Raw genomic sequence first — 11,060 nt, forward strand, 5'->3', positions numbered from 1 at the left:
TCTTGGAACTCAAAATTAAGTAACTTGTTGCACTGTGAGGCAGCAACACACACAAGTTCGAGCAGTGACTGAGAGTCCTGTGACAGGTTCAGATCCCACTTCTACCTCCTCCTCATGATGTGATGTGGGGAGGGGGTGAGGCACCATGCCTCAATTTCCTTATCCATAAAATAGGGGCCATCATGCCCCCTCACAGGGTTGAGTGAAGATTAAATGAGGAGAGAGTCTGTCAAAGAGAAAGATGCTCAACAGAATACTTTTTTTTTTTTTTTTTTTTGAGATAGTCTTTCTGTGTTGCCCAGGCTGGAGTACAGTGGTACAATCATAGCTCATCACAGTCTCCTGGGCTCAAGCAATCATCCTGCCTCAACTTTCTGAGTAGCTGGGACCACAGGCATGCATCACCATGCCTGGCTAATTTTTTAACTTTGTAGAGACATGGTCTTGTTATGTTGCCCAGGCTAGTCTCTAACTCCTGGCCTAAAGCCACCATGTCTGGCTAATTTATTCATTTTTCGTAGAGATGGAGTATTGCTGTATTGCCAGGCTGCCCAACTCCTGGCCTCAAATAATCCTTGTGCTTCAACCTTCCAAACTGCTGAGATTACAGGTGTGAGCCACTGTGCCTGGCCTAAAATTTGTTTTTCAAATCTAAAAATAAACCCCAAAGTTCTAGGGTGCATCTGAAAGCCCTTTTCATGGTCCACAGCTATGTCTGTATTCTGTTTTTTTGTTTGTTTGTTTAGATAGGGTCTTCCTCTATTACCCCAGTCAGCATGCAGTGGCATGATCTTGGTTCACTGCAGCCTCGACCTCCGAGGCTCAAGTGATCCTCCCACCTCCGCCTCTCAAGTAGCTGGGACTACAGACCTGTGCTGCACACTAATTTTTGTGTTTTTTCTAGAGATGGGGTCTTGCCATGTTGCCCAGGCTGGTCTCAAACTCCTGGGTTCAAATGATCCACCCGCCTCGGCCTCCTACAGTTCTGGCATTACAGGCGTGAGCCACCATGCCTGGCCCCTTTTTAACTTGTCAGGGAGTCTTTTGACACCTTGCCCTATCAGGTCTGTTCTGTCCAACAGCAAAATCTGTTAAGAAACCAAAACTTGGCCAGGTGAGGTGGCTCACGCCTATAATCCCAGCACTTTGGGAGGCTGAGGTGGGTAGATCACGAGGTCAGGAGATTGAGACCAGCCTGGCCAACATGGTGAAACCCCGTCTCTACTAAAAATACAAAAAATTAGCTGGGCGTGGTGGTGCACTCCTGTAGTCCCGGCTCTTTGGGAGGCTGAGGCAGGGAAATTGCTTGAACCCAGGAGGTGGAGATGTGGAGATTGCAGTGAGCCAAGATTCTGCCACTGAACTCCAGCCTGGCGACAGAGCCAGACTCCTATCTCAAAAAAAAAAAAAAAAAAAAAAAACCTAAGGGGTTTGGCCTAAAACACCAACATCTTACAGATAGCAAGTAGTCCATACAGTTAAAATAAAGAAATAAAGAGCATGGGTTGCATGGGTTTTGGAATCAGACAGACTTGGGCTTGAATCTCACTTACTGACTTTCAACTAATCACACTTTAAGTCTCTGCTTCCTCGCCTGTGAAATGGGGATGATGCTACGCTCCACTTCCTAGGGTTGCTGAGCGGGTCTGATGGATTTTATTGCCTGTGATGTAGTGTCCGGCCCTTCCTCAAAGCTCAATGCATTTTTTACAAGGTTGTTTTGATGCTTCTCACTTTTGGCAGATGGTGGAAGCTGGAGACACTGCCTCAGGCATTGTGGAGATACAAGGGGCTTTCTTTAAGGAAGTGTCTCTCTTTGATTTAAGGAGGCAACCTGGATTCAACTCTACAGTCCTGAAGGATAAGGAACTTGGAAGGAGCCAGGTACTGCCATGAAGCACAGATCGATCCTGTATTTCTGACTCTCTGTCTTGTGAGAATGAATGGTCTGTTTTAAGGTTAATTTGATAAAAGAAATTTATTTCTGTGTGATTAGTATAGGAGGCAGAATAGTATAGTGTTAAGAAGTTGGACAGGCTGAGGCAGGAGGATCGCTTGATGCCAGGAGTTTGAGACCAGCCTGGGCAACATAGCAAGACCTTGTCTCTACAAAAAGTTAAAAAATTAGCCAGGCATGGTGATGCATGTCTGTGGTCCCAGCTACTCAGGAGACTGAGGCAGGAGGATCACGTGAGCCTGGGAGTTCCACAATGCAGTGAGCTATGGTCATGCTACTGCACTCCAGCCTGGGCAACAGAGCAAGACCCTGTCTCTTAAAAAAAAAGTTAGACAATACCTGAGCATGAATTCTGGCTCCCACTTATTTATTAGCTTTGGAGAAGGCCCTTATATGGCCTCAGTTTTCTCATGTGCAAAATGGGGATAATTTTGATAATAAAATGAGGGTCACTGTTATATGCCATGTGGGTTGTGTGCTGTAAATATTTGTGGCTACTATCTGTGTTATTAAATGCTGTGAGCATTGAGGCCACTTGGGGGGATGGTGCTGTTGAAGTGGATGTTCTGCCTTAATACCGTCCTTGACTTCCTTTGTATCCAGTCAGTCTTCATTACATGCACTCAGGAAATGTTTATCAAGCACCACCTAACAATGCGCCAGGCACCACTCACAGTGCTGAGAGTGCAAAAGTGAATGAAATCCCAGACACAAATCCCTGTCTGTTGTAGGGGCTCTTACTCAGGGTCTCTCATGAGGCTGGATGATATCCCGGTTATCTATTGCTGTGTCACAAACCACCTCTAAATTTAGTGACAGTGGCAACCGTTTTATTTTATTTTGTTTTATTTTTTGAGACAGAGTCTCTCTCAGTCACCGAGGCTGGAGTGCAGTGGCACAATCTTGGCTCACTGTAACCTCCTCCTCCTCCGACCTCCCGAGTTCAAGCAATCCTCATGGCTCCGCCTCCTGAGTAGCTGGGATTGCAAGCACACGCCGTCATGCCCGGCTAATTTTTGTGTTTTTTGTAGAGACGGGGTTTCACCATGTTGGCCAGGCTGGTGTTGAACTCTTGACCTCAAGTGATCTGCCCGCCTTGGCCTTCCAAAGTCCTGGGATTACAGATGTGAACCAGGGCACCCGGCCAATAGTTTTATTTTGGAAAATACATCCTGCCACCAAAGACTTCAAGATACTTTTGTCCCGCTGAGCTGATGGGATTGCCATTTCCTGAGATGGGGAAAGACCGTGGGAGGGTCCCCGAATTTGACTTTGTGCCCAAGGAAATCTCTGGGGCTACAAACAGTGTCCAGAACTTCCCTCCGTCACCCACTCCTTTTGCCTGAGCTTTTGTGCTGCTTTCTGGCTCTCAGCTACCATATCTAATGCTAGCTCATAATTTATTCTGTTTGGGGAATGATGCTCAAAGTTTCAGAGTCTATAAAATAGACAAATGTAGTACTTGATTGCATCTGCAAGTTAGGGATTCTGTAAAATTATGTTCCTTAAAACAAATGACTCCCTTGTCTACTTGGCATTGTTCTAGAGTGCTCATTGGGGGGTGGTTTGAAGGGAGCGCATGCTGCTGGCTGCAGGTACTTTATTGCTGGTGCTTTCTAGCCCATCCTGGTCTATTCTGGGATGCCTGGTGTTCAGGACCTGGCAGGCACACATGTAAGTAGGAGCCACAGGGAGTTCTCAACTGGTCAGCAGTTTTGTAAATCACAGGAAGTAAAACTCCATCCCTGCCACCAACATCTTTGCCTCTCATCTGCCTCATGGGGCGTAGAGAATCACCTGGAGTGTGAGAACAGGGCTCTGGAATTACCTGGACACCGGTTCAAATCCAGGCACTGCCACTTAGTGATGGTGTAGTCCTAGGTAACTCACATAGCCTGTTAAGCCTCCATTTTCCCATCTGCAAAATGGGATTGTGGAGCACCTGCCTGATGGGGCCTTACAGTGTTGGGCACATGCTGAGTGTGCCGTCAGTGCTGTCGATCATTCTCTTCTCGCAGGCTCTGTTCCTGTATGAGCTTCTGTTAAAGACCACCAGAAGGCCTGAGGAACTTCTGAGGTAGGAAAATGTAATTCGGCCTGGGTGCCGAACAGGCCCTTCAGAACCTTTTGCCAGAGCAGCCTACTTTCCCAGGAGGGAGAGTTAGGCAGTCACGTCTGTAGCGTGTGTCTGATCATATCTGCCTTCTCTTGCTCTTTCTTTCCTCTCCTCCTCACCTCCTTCCTCTCCTGAGTCCCTTGTTTTGTTTTCTAGTGCTGGGCAGCTGGTCAAAGGCGTGACCTGCTCACACATTGATGCCATGAGCACTGACTTCTTTCTGGCCCATTTCCAGGATTTTCAGAACAACTTCGCCCTGCTTTCACCGTATCAGGTACCGCTAAAGCATTTTCCAGCTTCTAATTCTCTCTCCCTACCCCAGTCACTGGGCCTGGATTAGCTGTGGCATCTAAAGATCTTTATGCCAGAATTATTTAGATGCAAGTGATGACTTAGGGCCAAAGATTGAGCCAGGTTTTTTCCAGTTTCTTTTTAAATAGCTCCAAATACCCACATCTCTACAGCCAGAGTATCAACAGATTGGTTATTCTATACTCAAATTTGAACCTTAAAATATATTCATAAGGGATAGTATTTTGCATGTTCATAATTATGTTCTCGTGGGTTGAAAGGTAATCCTTTAGCTAATATTCCAACATTTTCCAGGAGTAGCTGTGAATGCGAACAGTACTCTGAGAGCATTTTTCTTTCTCACTTAAAATTTCATTTTCCAAAAGATTATGGAGGCTATTTAACCCTTGGGGAGATTAGAAGCAGTAACTGATGGTTTTTTTGTTTTTTGTTTTTTTTTTTTTGAGACAGAGTCTTGCCCTGTTGCCCAGGCTGGAGTAGAGTGGCACGATCATGGTTTACTGCAGCCTCAGCCTCCTGGGCTCAAGAGATCCTCCCGCCTCAGCCTCTTGAGTAGCTGGGACTAAAGGCACACACCACCATGCCTGGCTAATTTATTTATTTTTTTGTAGAGATAGGGTCTTGATATGTTGCCCAGGTTGGTCTCAAATTCCTGGGCTCTAGTGATCCTCCTGCCTCAGCCTCTCAAAGTGCTGGGATGACAGGCATGAACCACTGCACCCAGCCAGTGACTGATTTTTCACAGTGTCTAAGCTAGTAAACACAGGCCTTGCAGCATTTGAACTTTTGGTGTGAACCGTTGGCTTATAGACTCCTGTAATGGATATAAAAAGCACCTTCTCAACTCTGGCCTTGTGTTTCAGACTAGAATGAAGAATTTCCAAAGAGGAAATTATCTCCCAGAAAACCAGGAAGCATAGAGTGCTTGGTGTATAATCCTTCAAGATCATTAGAGGAATATGCAAAGTTTTAATGAAGCTCTGTCATTCTCTTGGACTGCTAATTCTGTTAGTGATTCTCAAAGTTGAGCTTGCATCAGCATTGTCTGGAAGGCTGTAAAAACACAAATTGGAGGCCCCACTCCCAGAGTTTTACATATAGTAGGTAAGGGGTGAGGCCTGAGACTTTGCATTTCTAATCAGTTTGCTGGTACAAACCACTGAACTATATTAAAAGACCTGCCCAGGTGGGCAAGCCAATAACTGAGCAAATGGATGGAGGCCAGACCTGCTTTGAGGAAGACCTGCATGTTCGAGCAGGAAGAGTTACCCCAGTGAAGGTGCTTTCCTAGGCTTCCAGCTCTCAGAGCCTTCACGTACCACTTAATTAGATAATTTGCCTTTCTCATTTATATTTTTACCAAAAACACATTATTATTGTTATTATTATTATTATTGTTGAGACAGGACCTTGCTCTGTTGCCCAGGCCGGAATGTAATGGCTCAATCTTGGCTCACTGCAACCTCCGCCCCTGGGTTCAAGTGATTCTCCTGCCTCAGTCTCCTGAATAGCTGGGATTCTAGGTGCCCACCACCATACCTGGCTAATTTTTGTATTTTCAGTAGGGATGGGGTTTCACCACGTTGGCCAGGCTGGTCTCAAACTCCTGACCTCCAGCGATCCACCAACCTCAGCCCTAAAGTGCTGGGATTACAGGCATGAGCCACCATGCCCATCCTGAAAACACATAATTATTACAAAAACAAAAAACAACAACAACAAAAAACCACAATACAGAGAAAGTAAAATTTCCCCAAATTTTCCCCAGAGCAGTTGTTCTCAACAGAGTACTGTTTTGCCCTCTTAGGGGACTTTTGGCCATGTCTGCAAACACTTTTGGTTGTCACAACTGGAGCGGAGCTATTGGCATCTAGTGGGTAGAGGCTGGGGTGGTGTTTAACATCCTACATTGCGTAGGACAGCACCGGTACACAGAGGTATCTGGTCCAAAATGTCAATAATACTGAGGTGAGCAACCGTGTTTCAGAGGTAACTATAAAGAACAGTTTGCTACCATTTTTGAGAGTTTTCTTTCACATATAAAATATAGGCCAGGCGCAATGACTCATGCCTGCAATTCTAGCACTTTGGGAGGCTGAGGTTGGAGGTTCATTTGAGGACAGGACTTTGAAACCAACCTGGGAAACATAGCAAGACTAACTGTACAAAAAGTACAAAAATTAGCCAAATGTGGTAGCACATGCCTGTAGTCCCAGCTACTTGGGAAACTGAGGCAGGAGGATCACTTGAACCCAGGAGTTCAAGGCAGCAGTGAGCTATGATCAAGTCACTGCATTTCAGCGTGTATGACAGAGTGAGACTCTGTCTCTAAACCAAATTTAAAAAACCTTATCTATTTACATGTAATATAAAAACCATAAGTGGGCTAGGCACAGTGGCTCACGCCACTTTAGGAGGCTGAGATGGTGGATCACTTTAGGTCAGGAGTTCGAAACCAGCCTGGCCAACTTGGTGAAACCCCGTCTCTACTAAAAATACAAAAAAAAAAAAAAAAAAAATTAGCCATGCATGGTGGCAGGTGCCTGTAATCCCAGCTACTTGGGAGGCTGATGCAGGACAATTGCTTGAACCAGGAAGGCGGAGGTTGCAGTGAGCTGAGATTACACCACTGTACCACTGGGTGACAGAGTGAGACGCTGTCTCAAAAAAAAAAAAAAAAACCACAAGTGAGTTCATACTATACACACTGTTCTGTTTATATATATAGCTAAGATATATATAGATATATAACTATATATATAATGATATATATATAGTTAAGCTATGTATAACTATATATAATTAAATATAACTATATATAGTTAAATATAACTGTATAACTATATGTGTAGTTAAGCTATATATATAGTTTAACAGAATAGTGTGTACAGTATGAGCTCATTTGTGATTCTTACATTATGATGTAACTATATATATATGCACATGCATAAAATAGCACAGACATCATTTAATGTTCATATATATAAATCTACCTTATTTAAAACAAAGTAGGTGCACTATTCCATTGTATGTATATACCATAATCTACTTAACCAATCCCCTGCTGAGGAATATTAAAATTATATCTCCCTTTCTTGAAGATATAAAACAATTGCGATGAGCATCACACTTAAATGTCTGTGTTCATGTTTGTTATTGCAATTTTCTCATCCATAAACTGGGCAGAGTAGTAGTACCTACATCATAAGGTGCTGTATTGCATAAGTGAACACATATGAAGCACTTAGAATAGTGCCTGGCACACGGAAAGCACTACTTGTGTTTGTTCTTCTTCTTACTGCACGAAATCCCCAGAACTGCTTAATCTTTCAGGTTAATTGTTTGGCGTGGAAATACTGGGAAGTTTCCAGGTTGTCTATGCCACCTTTCCTCTTGGCTGCACTCCCGTAAGTGAACATCAGCCCCCACTTTCTGGCTCAGCAGTAAGATTGGTGGGAATCACTGAAGTCAAAGTGATTCTCTCCCCATTGGGTTTTCTTGAGGAACTAGAGGCAGAGTGGAGCGTGCCTTAGACAGTTAAGCCCTTGAGATCCAGGATTTCAATTCTGAGTATCATATAGACATTTCAGACAGACCTTCTTGCTTTTCATGTTATGTAAAAACCAAGCCAAAGCAACCGAAGCCTGAATGGGTGTCAGTGAGGCAGGTCCCATCTGGCCTGGCTTTGTGTCTGTGCCAGGCTTCAGGGGAATCAGGGCTGATGGGAGCAGTAGGTGTTTCTCCTGGCATGTGTGAGCTTTCAGGCCTGCAGGGTAGCCCTGCTTTTCAAACATGATCTGGACATTTTTTCTCTCCTTCTCTCCTTCTTTATTTCCTTCTACCTTATTTTGCTCTTATTGTCTTCATTCATTCAAAAAAAAAAAAAGTTCATTGAGTACTTGCTGTATGCTAGTTGTCAGATAGCTAAATTTTCTATCTGAAAATTTAGAAATTCCTATTAGTTTATGAGACCTTATAATCTCATGGTGGGAGAGGGAATAGACAAACATGAAGCCAATTATAGTATCAGGTTGATATTTGGTTGAAAGCAACAGAACTGAAACTGAAACTGGATTATGCAATAAAAGGGAATTTTTGGTTCAGGTAACTGGAAAGTTGAGAGGGACTTCAGGCATGGGTGGATCTAGGGGTTCAAATGATGTCATTTGTCTCTTGTCCCAGCTTATCTCTGCTGGCTTCACTATCAGGCAAGTTTTTTCTCTGTGGAAACCCTGGCAGATCTAAGGTTAAATTTTCCCAGCTTCATATTCAGGGAAAAGAGAAAAACATTCTCTTCCCATCGTTCTCAATATACGTCTTGGGTTTGACTCTCATTGACCTTAATTGGACGAATTTATTTTCCTTGAACCAATCAGTGAGGTTGGGAGGTTGGGTAACTTTGACTGACTTTAATCTGTATTGCACCCCTGGGACTGGAGAGAAACCATAAGGACTTAGAGTGAGAGAGATGGTTTTCCAAGAAAAATCAGGTGCTTTCCAAGAAAGCCAGGTGCTGTTATACACCTCTGTTAGCACAGAGGTGTAAGAACATGTTTCAGGGAAGATGTTGAATCTGGTTTTCGAACAGTCAAGTGGTGGGGTTGAGTAGGCCAGATGGGTTTCATGGAGTCTTTCTCAACTTTTTTATTGCTTTCCAAAGGAGAGGCAAAGGAGAGGGATAATGAGCACTGGGCACAGAGGAGGGAATATCACCTATAGACTGGAGAGACAGAGGAGACTGAACTAGTGCTAGATGGAGAGTTTAAGATGGACATTCCAGGCAGTGGAATGGGGATGTCCGGTTCAGCAGTGGGTAAGAAAAGCAAATCACTCTGGGAACACATGGGTGTGTGTCTGCAGAGTAGATAGGGGAGAGAAGGCCAGAGAGGTAAGGAACATCAGATCATGGAGGCTTTGTGAAGTGAGGAGTTTCACTCATATTCTGTGTACAGCCATCATATTTATATTTCAGAAAGATCATAGCCACTACCCACGTGGAGGATAGAATGCAGGGAGGCCGAATGGAAAGAAGGGAGACAGCTGAAGATTATTTCAGTAACCCAGATCTTGGCATGGTATTTCTTCCACTCATTCACGTCTCAGCTCAAATGGAACTGCCTTAGAAGGGGCTCGTTTGATTATCCCCATTGTCATTTTCTTTTACAGAGCCATTTTATTTTCTTCCTTACATTAATTAATTAATTAATTTTTGAGACAGAGTCTCCCTCTGTTACCCAGGCTGGAGGGCAGTGGTGTAACCTTGGCTCATTGCAACCTCTGCCACCTGAGTTCAAGAGATTCTCCTACCTCAGCCTCCCCAGTAGCTGGGATTACAGGTGTGTGCCACCACACCTGGCTAATTTTTGTATTTCTTGGTAGAGACAGGGTTTCACCGTGATGGCCAGGCTGGTCTCAAACTCCTGACCTCAGGTGATCTGCTTGCCTTGGCCTCCCAAGTGCTGGGATTACAGGCGTGAGCCACTGTGCCTGCCTTCTTCCTTATATTTATTAATAGCTGAAATGACCTGTTTTATTCATTGGTTTCTGTGTTTCTCCTCTCTGCTAGAATTAAGCACCATGAATACAGGACCACTTGTGTCTTGTTCATTGTTATATTTGGTCCCTAGAATAGTGCCTGACTTACTGTAGACGTTTTGTAGATATTTGCTGGATGAGTGAAGAAATAAATAAACCAGTGGTACTGGGAATGGAGAAGTAAGAATAGATTTTTGTTGTTGTTTTGAGACAGGGTCTCATTCTGTCACCCAGGTTGGAGTGCAGTGGTGTGATCTCAGCTCACTACAACCTCTGCCTCCCAGGTTCAAGTGATTCTTCCACTTCAGCCTCTGGAGTAGTTGAAACCCCAGGTGCACGCCACCATGCCCAGCTAATTTTTTGTATTTTTGGTAGAGATAGGATTTCACCATGTTGCTCAGGCTGGTCTCAAACTCCTGATCTCAGGTGATCCACCCACCTTGGCCTCCCAAAGTGCTGGGATTATAGGTGTGAGCTACCGCACCCAGCCAGAAGTAAGAACAGATTGGGATAATACTAAGGAGACAGCAATAACAGGCTTGGGACAAAGAAAAAAAGGAGTGTGGGATAGCACAGAGGTGGAAGAACATGTTTGGGGCAAGATGTTGAATGTGGTTTTGGAAGAGTCGAGTGGTGGGGTTGAGTAGGCCGGATGGGTTTCATGCAGCTTTTCTCAACTTTTATTATTGCCTTCCAAAGGAGAAAATTTTAATTTCTCCTGAATGAAAGAAATTATACACTGAGGAAAAATATTCTGAGTAGGAATGAGTTTCAGTGGGTCACAGATCATTGTCATAACAGTCTTTTTTATCCCGCATCCAAACCAGTTTCTCCTTTTTAAGGGTGACCTTGACCCTGTTGAGAATACGTGGTCAAGAGCTGAAGGATCAAGAGCTGAAGGCAGAGTTCTGGACTGGAGATGACAGAATTTCTCTTTCCACTCTTTTTCTTACCTTTCTTTCTCACTTTCTACTTATTCTCTCTCCTCTTTGTCTCTTTTATCATATACTTTTTCCTTTCTTTTTCATCTCCCCTCAACCAGTCCATCAATCAGCATGTTTATTTATGGAGAACCCATTATCTGATCAATGCTCTGGGGCATAGAAGAGGAGCATGATGGGAAGTTTGTTCCCACCCATA

The 11,060-nt window shown here is 44.0% G+C and overlaps 1 protein-coding gene across 1 annotated transcript in view; it reads left to right on the plus strand.

Annotated features, from left to right (window-relative positions):
- OTOA (otoancorin) overlaps positions 1–11,060 on the plus strand; it is an 83,808-nt gene that overhangs the window by 37,496 nt on the left and 35,252 nt on the right. Inside the window, exons 13-16 of the mRNA XM_011931967.1 lie at positions 1,744–1,884; positions 3,976–4,034; positions 4,230–4,347; positions 7,719–7,792. Coding sequence (XP_011787357.1) covers positions 1,744–1,884; positions 3,976–4,034; positions 4,230–4,347; positions 7,719–7,792 — 392 coding nt within the window. The remainder of the gene's footprint in view (positions 1–1,743; positions 1,885–3,975; positions 4,035–4,229; positions 4,348–7,718; positions 7,793–11,060) is intronic.

The sequence above is a fragment of the Colobus angolensis genome, unplaced genomic scaffold (genome assembly GCF_000951035.1).
Source record: "Colobus angolensis palliatus isolate OR3802 unplaced genomic scaffold, Cang.pa_1.0 Scaffold92, whole genome shotgun sequence".
Classification (NCBI taxonomy): domain Eukaryota; kingdom Metazoa; phylum Chordata; class Mammalia; order Primates; family Cercopithecidae; genus Colobus; species Colobus angolensis.